General features: G+C 25.5%; 2 protein-coding genes across 2 annotated transcripts; both read left to right on the forward strand.

Annotated features, from left to right (window-relative positions):
* Positions 1 to 610: 610 nt before the first annotated feature.
* On the forward strand, positions 611 to 2806 carry LOC145845135 (cullin-3-B-like). The gene has a single exon (XM_082952557.1). The coding sequence runs from the start codon at positions 611 to 613 to the stop codon at positions 2804 to 2806; it is 2196 nt and encodes a 731-aa protein (XP_082808683.1).
* A 9086-nt stretch (positions 2807 to 11892) lies between these two features.
* Positions 11893 to 18942, forward strand: LOC145845136 (uncharacterized). The gene is made up of 12 exons (XM_082952558.1): positions 11893 to 11981; positions 13341 to 13463; positions 13645 to 13817; positions 13969 to 14020; positions 14595 to 14769; positions 15128 to 15286; positions 15622 to 15681; positions 16073 to 16238; positions 16887 to 16993; positions 17341 to 17528; positions 18158 to 18327; positions 18927 to 18942. Exons 1-12 carry the CDS (start codon positions 11943 to 11945, stop codon positions 18940 to 18942), a joined length of 1428 nt encoding a protein of 475 aa, XP_082808684.1. The 5' UTR covers positions 11893 to 11942.
* Positions 18943 to 19605: the final 663 nt, after the last annotated feature.

The raw sequence follows: 19605 nt of genomic DNA on the forward strand, positions 1-19605 counted from the left end.
TGTACTCAAGTAGTTTCTACAACTTTAAAAAGACATTAGTAGAAGCAGATAATTACTTCACAGAATCTGTATGTACAGATATTATCGTTTAACATAAGAATTTCATAGAACTATAGTTAGTAGTAAGTTTATATGTAAACAAAAAATAACTTAGCTTATGTTTTTTTGTGTGTAGTTCAATCATTGACATTGTTAATATAAAACCTTTTGTACATATAAATACTACAAAGAAATATTTTTTTTTAAGTTTTTATATTTTAATAAAAACTCTTAATACTTAAAATAACTTTGCACGGAAATATATTTTATGCACAGTGCACCCTTAAAAAACCTTGGTTTGTATTTATAATTGAACATATTATTTATTATTGTAAAATCTGTTTTCGAAGTTATTTCAAATTTTTAGATAATAATTGCGGCTATCTAAAAGCTAAATTTGTAACATTTAAAGCCTAGAAAAAATAAAATAATTTGTATTTTATAATTAACTCTGCTTAATTTACTTTCTTTAACTAATTTGGAATCCTCTTCAAAGTATACGTGTAGTTCATTGCTTTAAAGAAAAAAAATAATATGAAACTTTTCACAGCTTTTGTACAATTCTGCTAGTATGGCGTGTAGTTTCAAAGAGTTGGGAAACATTGTAAAAACCGCTGATTTATTTGGTGCAAGAAAAAAGATAAATAGATTCGTAGAAGAAACTTTCAACAGGGATACTGAGTGCAAATATCTCAGTGAAATTCACCAATCCTGTGACTACTTGTTGATGTATGATAACGGTGATTGGATTATTAAAAAATTGACGGATAAAATAAAAAGATACCTCAGTTCTGTTGTTTTGATTAGAATTCAACGCTCTTTCGCCGATGGCTTTCTCATAATACTGAAAAACCAATGGAATGACTTCAAAGGTTGTATGAGCAGATTTAATACTGTTTTTTTACACTACAACGATCTTCTTATCAAGTCTAAAAAGGACAAAGTTATTGATCTTGGGTTGAAAGTTTTTCGAGACTTGATCGTGTGCAACCGCGAAGTTAAAGAAAAGTTGCAGACGACTTTGCTGAAACGTATTGCATATAGTAGAGTAGCGTACCGTATTGAAACCAGTTCGCTGGAATCAATTAGTACTGCTTGCGAAATGCTCAATGAGCTTTCTTACGAAAGCGAAATAAATGTTTACGATAGCGTATTTGAACAAGCATTTCTTGACCAATCTTCTTGCTACTACAAGAAGCTGTCTGGTAATAAAATAACAGCTAGTTCAGCAACTGAGTACATTTCCTTTGTTGAGCATCAAATAACAGCTGAATTAGCTCGAAATGAGCTGTTTACAACCAAAGCAAGCGTTTGGAAAAATCAAAAAATTCTTGAAAAAGAGTTGATTGAGAAGCATTTGAACGAAATTGTTTCTAACGAGTATGGTGCTGAGTATTTGTTGAGCAAAGGTATGACCGATCAACTAGCTAGAATGTACTCTACATTGAGCAGGGTTGAAGAAGGTTTACAGCCACTGATTGAATGTGTGACAACTTATCTGGACAGGGAGGTCACTATCATAATGGGGGAAAGCAATAAAAAACAAGCTCATCTGGTAATTCAAAACCTTATCAAATTGAAAGACAGTTTTGACAGATTTCTTCGCAACAGCTTTAAAAGCGATAATGAATTCAGTAAAGCCATAAACGCACAGTATGAAAAAGTCATTAACAAGTGTTCAACTACAGCTCAATTTTTATCATTGTTTATTGATAAAGAACTGAGGAAACTTAACAAAAAAAGTTCAGACGTTGATATGTCCGAGACGTTCGACAAGGCACTTACCATTTGCAATTTTATAAACCACAAAGAAGATTTTAAGAAAATGTTTAAAACCCTTTTTGCCAAGAGACTGATTATTGACAAAACTTCAATCGACCATGAGAAGAAGCTCATAAAAAAACTTAAAATTAGATGCGGTACCAAAATGACCAAAGCACCTAACAGAATGCTTAAAGATATTGAAGCATCTGCTGAAGTTAACCATGAGTTTAGAAAAGACAGGAAAAGCCAAAACATTGACTTGTCTGTTACTGTTCTCAATTCATTCGTTTGGCCAAAAATCTATTTGTGCAAGCCAACATTGCCGAGAACCTTGCTCGACTCCTTTCAGTTATTTAGTGATTTTTACACTAGTAAGTTTCAGGGTCGAAAGTTAACCCAGCTTAATGATCTTGGGGAGGGTGAGATTAAGTTTTTCTCATTAACTAAAAAGTCAGATAACAAAGTGCTTTTGGTGAGCAGTTTGCAGATGATAGTGTTGATGCTTTTCAACCATCAACATGAAATGACCGCGACGCAAATTAAAAATAAATGTAAAATTCCCTTCAAGCTGCTCACAGTCGTTCTTGAGTCACTTATCAAACCGCTTGGCGCTAATAATGGACCAAATGTACTGAAAAACTTAGCTGGATCTAAAAATATTCTTGAAAGTGATACGTTTTCAGTGAATGTCAACTTTACTCACAATCGAAAAAGGGTAAGAATTCCGATAAGTTTGCCAAAACGTGGTGAAAAAGAGAATCGACAAACAAAAAAGAAAATTGATCAAAATGTAAAGTTCAGGATTGATGAGGCAATTCTTTGCATTATGGAAGTAAAAAATAGAGTCCAGCATATGGTTTTGTTTCCTGAAGTTATTGAGCAACTTCGTCACAGGTTCAAGCCAGATGTAAAAGTTATCAAAGAAAGGATTGAGTATCTGATAGAACGAAAGTACATTGAACGTGATAGTAATGTCAGGTCCATGTATAACTATTTGGCGTGAGTATATTCTTAATTTATATTTTTATCAAATGTTGTCTGAGTTTATTTCTGGCAAGTTTATTTTTACTGATTTTTGTTGATTTAATAAACTACACGTTTAAGAATACTTATGTTGTCAATTTAGTTATTTGAGTCCTACATGATTTAAAATGTTATAGCTTTAAATTTAATTAATATATTTAAACACTATTTTAGAACAGTTAGAAATATATATTCATGTAATGCGACTTATAGAAATGCAATCAAGCTAAAATAAAACAAAAGTTTCAGTTTTCAATTTAAGCTAGAAACTGCTAGGAAATGTTTTTATGCTCTTCTTAAGCGTTAAAAACTGTTATTTTATCTGTCTTCAGATTTAAAACGCCTGGTAAAAAAAAGAAAATAAAAAACACTAAATTGAGTAACTGATTCGTTTAGATAAGCTCGTATGTAAATACATTGTAAAACAAGTAAAATTTTTATTTATTTTACTTAGTGTTACTGTACATTATATATTACGTAAGGTAATTAAGCGAATTCCATTTAAAGTTTTTTTTTCAAAAATTCTTGTTTTTTCTTAACTAAAACATAAGTATGACACCTTCTTATAATCACTTCTTTAAACCTGTTTAGAAAAAGACTATTGAAAGCTAACATTATTTAACAAGTGTAATAAACGCTACACAGTCGACACTGTTTTTAAGAATTTATTGTTATGTATTATTATAGTTTATCGAACAACATAAAAAACAGGCTTAAAATATTTGGTCCTAGGACCTGGCATAAAAAGAACCTTTCGGTTATCGAGTCGCATACCACGGAAACCTTTTAACGTCTTGTCCAGGACTATTATAAATTTTTATTGAGCGCTTTATTAAGCGTTTATTAAATACGCTACACAGTAGTGTACAAAACTTATTTTTAATTGGCTAAAATAGATTGGAGTCTTTACAAAGTTTCTACAGTACTTTTACAAACAATTTTTCAATATATTTTTTTAATGATATACATAGTTATTAGCATATTCTACGTGAATCAGCCTCATTGCTGCCGGGACCGTCGCCCTGCGCAAGATCTGAAAGTTGCACAGAAGAAGCGCAAGCTGATCATCTGTAAACTGTCTTCCCGAGACCCACAGTCAACCAGATTGCCTCAATTGAAGTAGACCTCAGGTTTCTGAAGGAGGCTTGGAGACTAACCTGGTGGCGCTGTTCACCCGGCCTGTACGGCTACTTCAAATGCATTTTGTAATGACAAAAATAAATTATCCAAAAAACAATTATCAATATGATAAATTTTTCATATTTTATCAAAAACTTTTTAGTTTACATGTAAAGACAGCTTAAAAATCTAAAATTTTACTGGTTTTTTCCAGTGATTTTTGTTTAGACATCCAAACTTTTTTTTTTTAATTTCTCAATTTCCAGATTTTTCCAGGGTATCGGAAACCCTGTTTAAATTCTACAACTTTTATTAGCTTTAAAAGATTAATTAATCATCTGAAAAGTTTTTAGGATTTTTAAGATTATTTATAAACTTCAAAAAAAAGTAGTAATTAAAAAGTTTTGAAGCTTAATAACAACTGATGGTTAAAAATTTGATATAGAAGTTTTTTATTTTACTGTATGGTAACAAATTTTATCGAAAAATTTTGAATGTTATGCAAACATCTAATAGACTAAACTGAGTACCCACATATTAAATGATCTAAAGATAAATTTACAACTTAATTAAGAAAAGTAATAAATAAATATGTAACACAATAAACTCGCTTAGTTCAAACAATGGTTTTCTTGAAATAAACAATCTTTTAAAACTGTGCTGTTAAAAAATAAAAAATATTTTTTCAGTGTTTAACAATAAGAGTTTTTGAAAATATACAAAATTCTACAGCAGGAAAAACTTTGTAAGTGTAAAGATACTGAAAAGTCGCAAATCTAATTATAAATATTATAACATAAATTAGATAAAACAAACTGATTAAGTTAAATTTTAGACGAAAAATGTTCAAAGTGTTGTTTGAAATAAGATTTAGTTTCAAGTAGGTTTCAATGAATTGCTGAAAGAAAAACTGAAACAGTGTGAAAACACCAGTAAAAAAGAAAGCAAAATCTCAATAAGTAGTCAAGTTCTTTAGCTTTTTAGTTAAAAAATAAAAATTAATTAAGTCCTTTTTTATTAGAAATAGGAAAATTTTGTTTTACATTGTAAAGCTCGCATGTTTAACGAAATCTTATACACATTAAAAACTAAAAACGAAAAGCAAATTAAAAATAGTCATCAAATTATCTTAATAAAAATAAGTTTTAGACAGTATTAATTTCGGCCTTCATCACCAACTTGAGATGTTTTTCGCTATCAATAATAAATAATGAACTTTACCTCACGACCAACAACAACAACAGCATCCGAGACAAGCTACGACAACGGTCGCTTCAGTGATTATGCTCTTAAGCCCGCTTGGTAAGATCACAATAATGGTTTCTCGCGGCTGCCTACTGATGCTGTTATTGTTGGTCGTGCGAATAAGTTGATTTTTTATTATCAATAACAATATGAAACATAGTTAATGTACATAATGTAAATAAATTACTTAGTCAACCAGTATCAATTTATTATTTTTTTGGAAAAATTATTTAAGTAAAAAAAGAAAAAAATAATAAAATTACAAATTTGTAAGTTTTTTCTACACCTTAGATGAACAAAAGACTTTAGTTTACAAAACTTTATTACAGCTACTTCTATAAACTGCTGTAATAAAACCATTATAACTGCTAGATATTTTAATAAAAGGTTTCAAATAAAAGATGTAAATAACAATAAAGGTTCAAATTAAATATTTTATTTACTACCACGTTTTGGTTGTAAAAAATTACGATCTTTAAAATTAAAAAAATAATAGAATAGTTATCTGTACTTAACAATGTTGCTGTTGTATTTTAGGTGCAGTTTGTTGCAATCTACTTTAAGTATATTTTACTATTTTATTCTATTTAAAAAGATCATATTAGAGACAATTTTGGTTGTCTCGGATACTATTTTGGATGGTCGTGTGATAAAGTTCATTATTTATTATTAATAGCGCGAGTAAAACACTTAAAATTTTTTGATGATGGCCGTAATAAAAACTGGTAAAATTTTGAGAAGGTCGTAATTTTTTTAACTACCAAAATCTATTAGTGAATAAGATATTTAATTTGCACTATCATTGTTTAAATAAGCTCTTTAGATTTCAGTAAATTGAGCAATAATGTTTAACTAAAACAAATAACTATACAAAAGGTGTAGTAAAGTTATGAGTAATACTAAATGAAAATACAAAATTTAAACCAATAAATTATTTTTTACAGTTATACTAGGTAATTAGTTAAAATACGAGGTATAGAAAAATAATTTTTTAAATAAAGTTTTGAGTCTGTATATAATTTTATATGAAAAAAAAGCTCATCTTTCATTAATTATATCTATTGTATTTAGAATTCATAACAGTTTTCTGTTTTAAGATATGTCCTGTCCATCAAAAAAAACTGTTGTATTGTAAAAGCACAGCTTGAATGGTTATTTAAAACATGATATTTAATTAGACTATTTTTTTTTATCTTACTAAGATAGTAGTTAAAAAAATATATTCATTTCCAACAAAAAAAAATAATTTTTATTAGAAAGTATTTGATTCTATAAGCCTTGTTTTTATCGTACAAGCAATTTTAAAACAATTTTTACTATTTTCAGAAAGGCATCAGCAATATTAGCTAGTTATTTTCTAAATTATAAACAAGCATTCTATTTTAACTTAATGATTTATAAAAAGTTTAAAGTTGAGTTTTAGTAAAGTTAGTAGTAAGCTTAAGTAAAAACAAAGTCTACTTTTTTGCTCATACTGTACTTTGTGTCGTTCAATAATTGTTCTCTATCGTATAAAATGTTTTCTTTTTTAAAGATACCAAAAACAGTAAAAAGAAGATTTCAAAATTGTATAAGCTACCAAAAACAGAAGTCAAGTCCTAATACTATATAGAATGATATTAATATGCTTGTATGACATTTAGCAACTGCTTAACAGTGGTTTAGTTTATAAAAAACGTTCCTTATATTTATATCTTCTCTATAACTAGCAGTTTTAAAGTATATTTATTTGTATTAAAACATTCATGATTAGCTGCATAATGTTCTAAAAAAATACTTTTGTATTAAGACTATTAAATATACTGTTTTAATGTCAAGTAAGCTAGTTAGTAATTAAATATCATTACCATTACGAAGCGCAATGTAGAATCTATCTAATTTTCAACAATGACATAAAATTCATTACAACATTATAACTAAGTAGTATTATCATAATGTTGTGATTTTTGAAATCTTCAAACGTTTGTAATTGTACTTTTACTGTTAATGCCAATAATTAGTGATTGAAATGATAAGTATAATAATAAAATTAAATAAATGATTGTCTCTTAATTTTTTAAGTCAAAAACAGTTTCTACCAGTCAGTTTAAGTTTCAAATTTGAAACAAAAGAAAACTACGAACAAAAACATGTAAAGACGCGTTAGAAAGTAATTTTTTATAAAGCTGCTTAAACTCAAAGTACATCAATTTTATTCAAAGTAACTAATTCCAAAATCTTTTTTTTTTCACCACAAAGTAAACAAAAACCTTAACCAAAATTTTTTTGGGTAAGTTTTAACGTTTTTAGTACAAAAAACTTTTCAAAAAATATTCCCTTGTAAACTTTTGACTACAAGTTTAAGTAAACTTTTAAAAACTTAGAATTTAAATTTGAACATTTTAAAAACTTCCCTAATGTGAAGTTATTTCATGATGCACCTTTTAAAAATATTTATTGCATACTACAGCTTTTAGTACAACATCTAAAAATGCTGAGATACTATGTAATTTTCATGGTATCAATTACCTTTCAAGCTTTATTTGGTTAGTTGAGTATATTATATTTGATAAAAAACTACAAATATATTAATATAGCAATGAAATATTTTTATGACACTATAAAAATATATTTATTCTTTAACTTTTTTATAGATAATATAATTTAAAATACTTTGTTTATTGAAAGACAAAAAAAGCGCTCAAATATTTGGTCCAAGGAATTGGTGTTCAAAAAAACCTTTTGGTTATCAAGTCATACACCACGATACAGTTTAAAGTCATGTCCAGGACAAAACCTAGTTTTTGAGTTTGTCTGAAGATAAATTGGTTAAGCTAACATATGTTTAAACTTAGGAATAAAATGTTTTTTTTTACCAAAAAAATAAGAAGTAAAAACTTTTTTATGGAACAGTTAAATATTCTTGTTTTATTTTTTCTGTTTACTAAGTCACCATAAGTTTTTGAACTAAATCAAAATTTGGTTTTAAATTAAAAGTACAAAGTATAAATGAAAAATTATAATAAAAATAAGTTAGGAAATAAATAATAGCTACAAACTATTTGTTTTATATGTGCCCATCCTTTATGATCAAGGCTATAGTTTTTTTTTAATATTACAATATTCAAACTGTAGAAATTATTAATTGAGCAATCAGCCTTTTCTTGAATGTTTAAATGTGTTGTTTCATAACAGTTGTCTTAAAATCATTAACATAAGAGGAATAACAAAAGAAACCTTCTTTTTTTGATACATACCACAATGTAACATATTCAAGTAATAAATCACATCTCTTTACTTATATTTATATATAAATTAAATTTAATAATTTTAAAGTTTTTATTAAGGTTTTAAATGTGATTCATCTTGCTAGTAGGCATAGAGGGTTGTCATTAAAAATAGGAGGCTGTCAATACTTTGAAAAGCCTAGAAATTTTAAATTAATATCGTTGATTATAAGATTTTAAAATATTTAAAAATTAACTCTCGTGTGCAAAGACTTTTTTATTCAGTAATAAAGTGCTGTTACTTTTTTAAGCTTGGGACTAGAGGTTCAAACTAAATTGCCACTTGAATGAAAAATTTATTTTATACCTTTGTACTAGTCATGCATATTGAAAAGATATTGTTTTGTAGAAAGTAAATAACTTTATAAACAAAATTAATAGCTTATTTATTAATTGTAGTTTTTATGTTATTTGTTATTTACAAGTTTGTAAATTAAATGTTGTTTAAAATATTATTAAATACTTTATATGCTTGATTAGTGTGTATTTAAACTGTCTGGTTTTTACCAAACAATAGTAATGGCAACAGACTGTTTTACTAATGTATACTTTTTAAATTAAACATTAAGTTTTAATTCATATTACTTTTATTAGTAAAAGGAGATTTGGAATTAGAAACAGAAGACAAGCATACACCAATAAACACTTGCATTGATATTCCACTGAAGTTAGTTTTTTTTTAGATTAAATTAGTCTTGTACAAAAACTATTAACTTGCACATAGAATTGATAAATTTAGAAAACTTTTGGTATATATTAATAATTAATTGTGATTAAAACTAAATGAATCAAAAATGTTTCTTAACTAGCTACACCAATAATATGGACAAAAGACTTTATTTAAAAAAGTATGTCCTATAAACAAACTTACATAATCAACATTTATCAGTTAAGTAGTAGTTTAAAAAACCTTTGAAGTAAAAAAGTTTATAAATATATTAAAGTTTTATTCCTAAATATAAATATTCTATCTGATTTAATATGTAAATTTTTATTTCAATGACATTTTTATTTTAAAAACAAAATTCTCTAAATTTAAGATGTGTATTTACCTCTTTTTTTACTTAAGTTAAAAGTTATAAAACTATTGTATATATCTTGCATAATTTATATTATCAGTTCTAAAGTTAGATGTGTTAAAAAAAATAGCAGTAAAAGTCTAATTTGTGCATTTAACATCTCCTAAAAGTACCAGAGTTTTTTCTGCAAACGCTTGTGTAATTGTAATTTTTTGACTATTAAAACTTTTTTTTTTAAATGGATAGGAAACTTATTTAAAAAAATTAACATTGGGTGTTGTCTTAAAGGTTAAAAAAAAAATTAATTGTTAATGACTTTGTTAAGTTCAAACTATCTTTTAAGTTGCAGTCAGTTTTTCACAAGTTGAAAATACAAATTTAAGAAAAATTTTCACATAAAGTTTGTTAAAACTATAAGAATAACAACTAATATATTATTTCTAAGGTTTTTATTAATATGGCCTTCGAATTTTTAGTTGATGTTTCTTGCATGATCTAAGAAAATATTAAAAGTTACTACGACTAAATTTTGTAAGATACTCATTTTAAACTAAAGTTAATGAAAATGTTGTTCATAATTTTTTTTTTAAATCAATACCAGAAAATGTTTACTTGTTTGTAAATACTAGACTAAAAAAATTAAAAAATGGTAACCTAAACGCTGTAGAATAACTATTTTTATTAAAAAATTCTTTTTGAAGTTTTTTTTTTAAGTTTGATCATCTCAAAAGTTACAAGTTTAATTAGGTTAGAATTTGGTTAGAATATGCAAAATCAGAGTAAAAATTACAAAAGCTGCTTACCCCTATTATGGCTTTAAATATATAGACACTAAATCTTATCTAATATAGTTAAATATTAATACTAATAATGTTTAAGGAAATGGGGCATGTACACCCTTTTTTAGTTTTTGGTCTTATTTTATATAGTTTTTACTTAGCTACAAAATGCTTTTTACAGATTTAAAAAAATCAAAATAATGTTTGAGATATAGCCGGTCAAAGTCAGAGGCAACAATAGGTTCCTTATGGGAGGCGCAAACTAAAACTGCAAAAATAGACTATTTCAATAAAAATTTATCTTATCCTACGTTTTTTGTGATAACTACCTCAAATTTATAGGAAAAATTCATTGATATATTTAAAAAATTATGTCGGAAGGAATTTTTAAAAAATTTAAAAATAAAAAATCTATACAAAAAATTAACAAAAAAAACAGTTTTTATTTATTTTTTAATTTTTTTAAATTCTATTCTGACACAACTTTTTAAATATTGCAAAGAACATTTCCTGAAAATTTGAGGTAGTTAACTCAAAAAACGTAGGAGAAGATAGATTTTTAGTGATTTCTAGTTATTTGCCGTTTTGGTTTGCGCCTTCCATAAGTATTCTTTTGTTGCCTCCGACTTTGACCGGCTATATCTCAAAAATTATTTTGAATTTTTTAAATCTGTAAAAAGCATCTTGTAGCTTAGTAAAAACTATATAAAATAAGATCAAAAACCAAAAAAGGTGTTTACCCCCCTCCCCCCCCCTATGCCCTTAAATAGTTTTTAAGTAAAAATATTTGAAATTTTACTTTTAGATGCTTTTTTGATCATAAAAATTCAGCTCTACAAAGCAAGTAGAGCTTAAAGTTCTGATTTTATTAGATGTCTTGAAGTGAAGGAACATTAATTTAATTAAGCTATTTAATTAGAAACATATGTTTAATTACAGTTACTAATTTTTCTTACTGTGTTTGAAGGTGCAAAAATTGTTTTAGCTATAGCGTAGGAGGTTAAAATATGGTATAATGTGTTCACTTCTTGTTTTTATACCAAAGAAATAAAATTACTTATTTTGAGTAAAACACACCTAACTATAAAACCAAGTAGTTTTTGATTATAAAATATATTAAGTAAATTATTTACATACTGACTAAAGTAAAGAAAATTATAGCCATCCAGAAGATGAAAAGAAGCTAATAAATTTAAGCTCTAAAACTGATGTAAAAATTGTTATCCAAGAAAACTATAAATATTTGATAGTATCAAAACTTGCTTCTGAAAACGACCAATGTTAGTAATAATTATTTTAATGTTCTTCTAAAATGTGAATATTTCTTACATTAAAGTTGTCCCTTCGTTTATAAATTTACTGCAAGTTTTATTGAAAGTTTAACCAATATTTTAATTAAAATTTTACATCTGTATCAGAAACTTTTTTAAATTTTTGCTATGTTTTTTAAGCAAAATTATTAAATAAGAAATATGTACAAAAAATAAGACTTAAATTTTAAATGCTACTTTTTTCAACAAAAATGCATTATGTATTTTTTTATTTGAATAGTGGTGCACCCATCTTTACAACTTCATATTAAATTTGCAGTCTATCAAATCTTGCAAAACCTATCATCAAAGTTTAGTTCATCTGAAATTAGATTTTATTACACTACAAATAAAAATGTTCTTTTTTATCTCTTTCAAATGTTCGGTGGAGAACCAGGTATCAATGATTTCAATCAGGTACAACTTGAACTTTTATGTTATGTATTTAGATTATTTAAAACTAGTAAAAACAAGCTAAACAGTATTGTTTCTTTATTACACTAACACATGTTTCTGTTTGTTAACGTGTCAACACACTTCAACGGAGGTCTGTGAAAAATTAAATATTGTCAGGAAAGAATAAATAGAAGCTAAAGTAGGTATATATAATCCTTACAGTATTTTTTTACAGAGTTCCGGTGAAGTGTGTTAACCCATTAACGCACAGAAACATGTTTTAATGTAATAAATAAAGTATACTGTTTAATTTTCTATTATTATATATTCCAGCGAACTTGCTTTGCTCGGGTCTTTGTTAGAAAGCGTTTAAATTTATACTTTTGAATAGAGTATTTAAAACTAAATTTAATAAAGTCATCTATAAGGTTTCAAAAAGTATACAATTAAGGGCATAGGGGGGTAAACACCCTTTTTTAGTTTTTGATCTTATTTTATATAGTTTTTACTAAGCTACAAGATGCTTTTTACAAATTTAAAAAAATCAAAATAATTTTTGAGATATAGCCGGTCAAAGTCGGAGGTAACAATAGGATCCTTATGGGAGGCGCAAATTAAAACAGCAAATAACTAGAAATTACTAAAAATCTATCTTCTCCTACGTTTTTTGAGGTAACTACCTCAAATTTTCAGGAAATGTTCCTTGCAATATTTAAAAAATTCTGTCAGAGCAGAATTTATAAAAATTAAAAAATTAAAATTTTATAACAAAAAAACTAAAAAAAAACTGTTTTTTTTGTTTAATTTTTTTATAAAATTTTTATTTTTAAATTTTTTTAAATTCTGTTTTGACAGAATTTTCTAAATATATCAAGTAACATTTCCTGAAAGTTTGAGGTAGTTATCTCAAAAAACTGAGGAGAAAATAGATTTTTAGTGAAATAGTCTATTTTTGTAGTTTTAGTTTGCCCCCCCCCCCCCCCCCCTATGCCCTTAAAGAAGTATTTTCACTGCTTAAAAGTTAATAAATTTACCATAATTGAAATAGTATTGAATAAAAACTACTTTTCTGAAGTACTTATGTGCTTAAAATATATTTATAATGTTATCTGTACAAAAAAAATAAAACTTGAATTATTTTTTGATTTAACTTTTAGACTCTGATACAAAAAAGATACTAAAGGAAATAAAAAATTACACTTAATTTTTAATATTTTTATGTTATTGAAAGCCCTGGGTACTTTTTGTTACTTTTGAGATTATTAAACAAAACACTAATATTACAGCTATTTTATTAATATTTTTTTTTTGTAATGTTAGTGTATTTAATTTTTAATCTTCTCAGTCTATTAGTTTCTAAACCTACATGTTCTTAACTAGTTTTGGGTATTCAAACGACAAAATAACAAATATGTTAACAAAGTACATGAAGTTCAATGGTTTGCAGATGGCAAAAGATTGTTTAACACTTTAGAAAAATTATCAACAAATGAAAATTTATATGTAAGTTTGTAATGTGTTATTGCTGTTTTCTTTTTAGACTCATTTTGAAAAGAAAAAGGATATTGAAACCTATATGAGCATGCTTATAACATATAATTTTTTTTTAAATTTATCTAAAACAATAAAAAAATACAATGTCTGAAGATAAACTGAACACTTTTTAAATATTTATTTTTTTTAGACTACAAGCAATGAAAATGAAAAATTAGATCTTATTGTTTCAAAAACTTTGTCAAGAAAAAATTTATTGTTAGTAATTGAAAGCAATGAAAATCTGGCAACAAAATGTAAAAAAATTGCTAAAACTACTTGTTTTGATTTAATGGAATCATTTGACTGTATTGTGATTTCAAAGTAAGTTGATTTTGTTTAAAATGTATTTAACTAATTATGAATAAATAAATTTGATGTTTTTATGCAGTCTGAATTTAATAAATTTTCATTAAATAGTCGTTTTTTAAAGTTTATCCTTTTATGGTTTAATGAATAAGTAGTATACTTTCAGCAACAACCTAGCTAAGGAAGACAGAATCAAGATAAAAGTGTATTCAAAACATGTAAGTTGTTTTGTATGTAATGTATTATATCAGTATTCAAAAATAACAAACTTTATGCGATAATTAGTTATAGTGATTTGTTGTTTTGCTGGAACTAAAATTTTAAGGGTGCTTTTAAATTTAATTATCTACGATAATAGTAGGTATGTATGTACAGTTCAGCTACGTTAATTTATTTAACATTGATTGTTTTAATTTATAGTACGTTTGTTTAATGAAGTTTTTAGTCAATGATAACTAACATTAACTTAAAAGCAATCTAAGTACAATAAGAGCTGATGAGTAGCTGAATTTAACCAGTTCAACTATTAGTAGAATTTATAAATAACGCACTTTAAATTGACAGTTAAAAATTTATTTACAGTAATAGAAACGCTAATTCAAAAACATAGATTTGATAAAAATAACATGGCAAATTTATTGTACTAATTATAATTAGAAAGTTTATATATTAGCTGAAGAAATTTGTTTTTTTTAGTCGTTTTGATTAAAACTTTTAAATTTGATAGAAAAAAATTGCACTACTAAAAAATTAGGTAAAATTTATAGGATGGAATAAACTTATATGTTACAGGCGAACTACTCATATAGTCTCCACTCTGAGACAACAGAAGAGGTGTTGTATCAGGCGCACAGAGCTAACAGGCTGCATGAGTACGAATTTGTGCACGGATTTGTTGAAAAGAACAGCTCACTAGTGGAACAAATAAACATGGAAGGAACCAGCATACTGCACCAGTTTTTTAAATGTCAGTCTTTATCACTATTGAGTGTAAATAATTATTATAAAATATAGTTTTATATTATAATTTATTAATAAAAAATTATAAAAACTTATGTTTAAAGCACTTTTGATTAACTTTTAAGAATTTTAATAGGAATATTTTAGGAGGAGTTAGTATGAATTAGCATACAGTAACTTATAAAATAAACTAAACTGCTATTTTTTATTATTTTTAAATAAAAAGACTATTAGCATTATGTTTTTAAACTTTTTCTTTTTCTGTAAATGTTTTTTTTAAGTTTTCAACTTTTTTAAAACGATTTTAAAATATGTAACTGGTTTTATTTTAAATCACATCATTTAAAAAATTAGTTCCGTTATAGATGAAGATGAACTAAATTGTCCACTATCTAACAACTACTTTACAAAGAAGAAAACTGAACGTTATGATAGAGAAGTAATTATTCCAAAACTTAACGATGTCAAATACAAACAGATGATAAAAGACGGAAAATACCAAGTCATTTTGTTTGTAATAAAATGTTAGTCAACTATTAAGTGAAGTTTAAATATAGTTAGCAATGAAGTTTTATTAATATCTCAGGTATTGGTAAACTGCATTTGTTTATAAGTATAACTGAATTATTATTTTAAGACATGTTTATTCTAATCAAGTAGCATACTTGTCATAAAAGTGGTAGAAACAATTTCTTATTTTGTAACTCTTCAGCTAAAGTAAAGTTTTCTTAGTTAATTTGTACTTTTAAGTAATCTAAATGTTTTTATAGCAATGGTAGTTTTGAAATTTTTCTAATAACACATATTATGTTTACTGGTAATTTACTAAACTATTTACAAAAGTTTAAATGCTCTACAGTTAACCCACTCTCGATGGAAGTTTTATCGTTGTTTGAAGAAATACATCGAGACTTAATCAGTAAGACTGTTTTCTAAAACCTTTTTTGTAACAATAACTATTTGCATCAGTTAAACTTTTATTGATAAAACTATTTTTAAAACTTGAACAACAACCAAAAACTAGTTTGTATAATAGATTTGCATTAAGTTATATGTGAAAAGCTATTGATACAGCTGACCATTTTTAATTAGTTGCAATTTATATATACTTGTAATTACAATACCTGTTTATGTAGTTTTCAACTCTAAAATCATAACAAAGTTTTCAAAATTAGTTCAAACCAGCATTGTTTATAAACATAAAAAACTGCGGGCACAGTTTAATAAAAATGAAAAATGAAAAGTTTAGTTTTAAATATATGATAAAAACTGAATAACAAAAAACAATTATTTATTCAAAAAAACTACAGGCACAGTCGGATATTCGCCACTTTTAACAGTCGACTGTTTCGATTGGACGGACGTGTGTAAAAATGTCACTAGCACGTACCCTCGCATGCTGTTAGGCAGTAATGACAAATTTACAGCTTACCGAGGGTTGTGGCACGTAGAAGAAATGAGAAAGGCTATTATCATGTTTGTTTTTTTTTTTTTTGAATTACGTTATTGTTTGGTAAACTCTTGTTGATATAATATTTAGAAATTATACAAAAACCAAATTTAGTACTAATTCCAAATATGTTTCTTGCACAGACATTTTAAGACTTTAGTTTACTTTATCTTTTTCTATACATGGTATTAATAACCATTTAGCTTTACATACTAGTTTGCATAGAATAATATTTTACAACTATATAGTTTTTATTTATTTAATAAAATGAATACAGAAATTAGAAAAACTCAATGCAGGCTGGCCCATGTATAAAACATTTAAGTTAGCATAGTGCATTTAAAAAAATAAATTTATAAATAATACCACTTTGCAAGCTATTACCTTAATTTGTTTTTAATTTTATTCATCCTTAAGTTTTTACAGTTTCTAAATTTAACTGTTAATCCTGCATTGCTGTTGTTTGTTGTTTAATCCGCAAGCGAGTACAACATTTGACCAACTTAAAATTTAGTGCAAAACTTTACTACTTGAAAATTAACGTTGTTTATTGAAAACGGTGACCAGATACTAATTTTATTTTGTTTATAATAAAGCTATAAATTTTAAAGCAATGTAGCTAAAACATAGACAAAAAGTAAAAACCAAAGTTGTTTATAATCTTTTCTATATAGAAACGGAATTCACCAAATAGAAAATAGCAATGAAAAGTTGAGTTTAATTGAAGCAGCAGCTAAATTTGAAATTTCGACAATTAAATTCAACGTTGCAACAACAAAAGGTAACTTGATTATTTAAGAAGTTTTAATTATTTCCTTTATTACGACGAAATATAGTTTGTTCTTATCACTTATGAAAAGAATAATTCATATTAACTTAACTAGCTGATTTAACTTTGTATAACTCCTAAAGTTAACAACTAGTAAAATTACAAACTTTTACTTGAAAAGTTTTGTGTAGAAAAATATAAAATATTTAGTTTTTATAGCGTGTAATGTTTTATTAAGAGCTTTTTAATCATACAATTTAAGAAAACATTATATAACAAAAATCTAACAATATAATTAATGTTATACCAGTAATAAAGCTTAGTTTCACAACTTCTAAGTTATTTAATAATGATCAAAGGTGAAAGTTTTTTCAATGAGTTTTCTTCAAAATATTCAAATGATTATGTGATTATAAAAGAAACCAATAAAAATAATGAAGATTCTTTTCAAATTACTCACAACAATAAAAAATACAGTGAAAATGAGAAGATTATTTCTGAGCAACAAATTATAAATGAGCTCGAAAATGGAAATAGTTTTAAAAATGTAAGTTGTGTATTTTTGAAATTAAATTATATACAAACTTTATATTTATGTAAACTGTTAAATAAATTAAAAATATTAGTGTTTTGTGGTACTTTTTTTAATTAAAAAAGAAATTTAGATAATTTGCTGTTAAATTGGCATAGTTGTAAATTGTTGTTGATGCATAAGTTGTAAATGCATTAGATAAAATTGTATGAAGCAAGTTATTATTTAAATTTTTATAACGTCAAAATTAAGTTTATTATTTGTTCTTGTGTAAAGTTCTCTAATGAACAAAACCTAATGCAAAGTTTTCCATGGAACAATAAGCTTTTCTTAAATCATATGTAATATTAATTTATGCAAAGATAAATGTGCAACCGTTATATTTGCTCCCTGAAATAAATATTTCTGTGTCAATTATAACTAAAAAAATGTTGAGTTTTTAAAATTTAAGTTAGTGTGTTTTTTTATCGATACGAACAGGACTTATTTAAATTTTGTTGTTAGTCATAATAAAATTTAAAAAACTAACTCATATTTATTTTCTAGCTCTATTTATATTGTGTTTTAACATTTTATCTGTTACATCAAAAGTTAAAACTTTAACAAAATTTCAACTTAGTTTTTAAGTATTATAAATTAAACAGATGGAGTTGAACGCATACAATTTTTTCAAACATGTTTTGCAAAAGAAAAATTTTGTTATACTTTTTGTGAATAAAAAACCATCTGAGGTGCAGAAAAATTTACTTGAAAATATGCAGTCGATTTTGAATAAAGATAAAAATTCTTCACACATTTTGAAATGGATGGACAAGTTAGTATATATAAATCATTTCTTTTTTCAGATATTGAGTTAAGAAATTTCAAAAATTGTTATAAGTTAAAAATGTATTATAAACTTTTTTTTAAGTTATAAGAGTACATAATATAATTTTCAAATAAAACGGTATACCATATATAATTTGTTTGTATTTTAATTTCATATACTTACTTTTTTTTTACCATCCCAAAGTAACTCGTATATCGCAAACATAATTTTTATTCCAACCCTTTAGTTTAAGTTGAACAACTTGACTATTTATTTAAGGCTATACAGGCCAACTTTGTTTTTTTATTTAAAAAAATAGATAACTTAGTTCAATAAGTAAAGTTTAAATATTTTATGTCTAAAAAGATTTGTAGAGAATATGAATAATCAAAAGTAGAATAACTAATAAGAAATGTTCACATTGTTGGGATATAAAATAAAAGTTTTTTTTTGTGTTAATGTTTAATTTTATATAGTGAAGTTGAGTTTTGGAACTAACATTAACTCAATCTATTTTTGATTAGTTTGGTTTTGGTACTAGTTTTAAATAAAAATTTTAACACAATTCACTCATTTTTAAAGGTTTATCAATTAATTTCGTTTAGACCATCCTCAGAATAGTCTTGCTAAAAACTGTTAATATTATAGTGTAAATTTAATTATAAACAATAATTTTGAAATGTCTAGCAAAAAATAGTTACGTCATAAAGTATAAAAGTCTGTTTGAAAGGTTTAAATTAGATTTACACTATAACATTATCAGTTTTTAGCAAGATTCTTCTGAGTATGTGCCAACGAAGTTAATTAATAAACCCTTTTTTAATGAGTGACTAAGGTTTAAATATTTTAGTCAATCTATTTTAAAAATAACATGACCGAGTAACTAACTCTATAATCTTATTTGTTTATTTGAAAACCTTTTCATTGAAAAACTACAAAATATTTTCTACGTTTTACATGTTTTAAAACAAATCATATATAAAATAATTATAGTAGTTAAGAATCTTCTAACGTAAATGTTTCAATAAATAAAAATTTTTATTTCAATCTAACGCCATCAAGTAAACTATGTTCTAATAAGTCAGTTTAGATTTTAATCATAACTACTATTTCAAATCTACAATGTCTCATTGTGTTAATAATTTTTAACATTAATTCACACAGATCAGTGGGAATTTCAGGTCACCAGATAGTACGCACATACACTGATGACGTCATAATAGAAAGTCCTATTGCGTGCATAAATCAGGTTTGTATTTACTTTTATGGTATTTTATTGTGTTA

This window comes from Thalia democratica, chromosome 9 (assembly GCF_965202585.1).
Source record: "Thalia democratica chromosome 9, ktThaDemo2.hap1.1, whole genome shotgun sequence".
Classification (NCBI taxonomy): Eukaryota; Metazoa; Chordata; class Thaliacea; order Salpida; family Salpidae; genus Thalia; species Thalia democratica.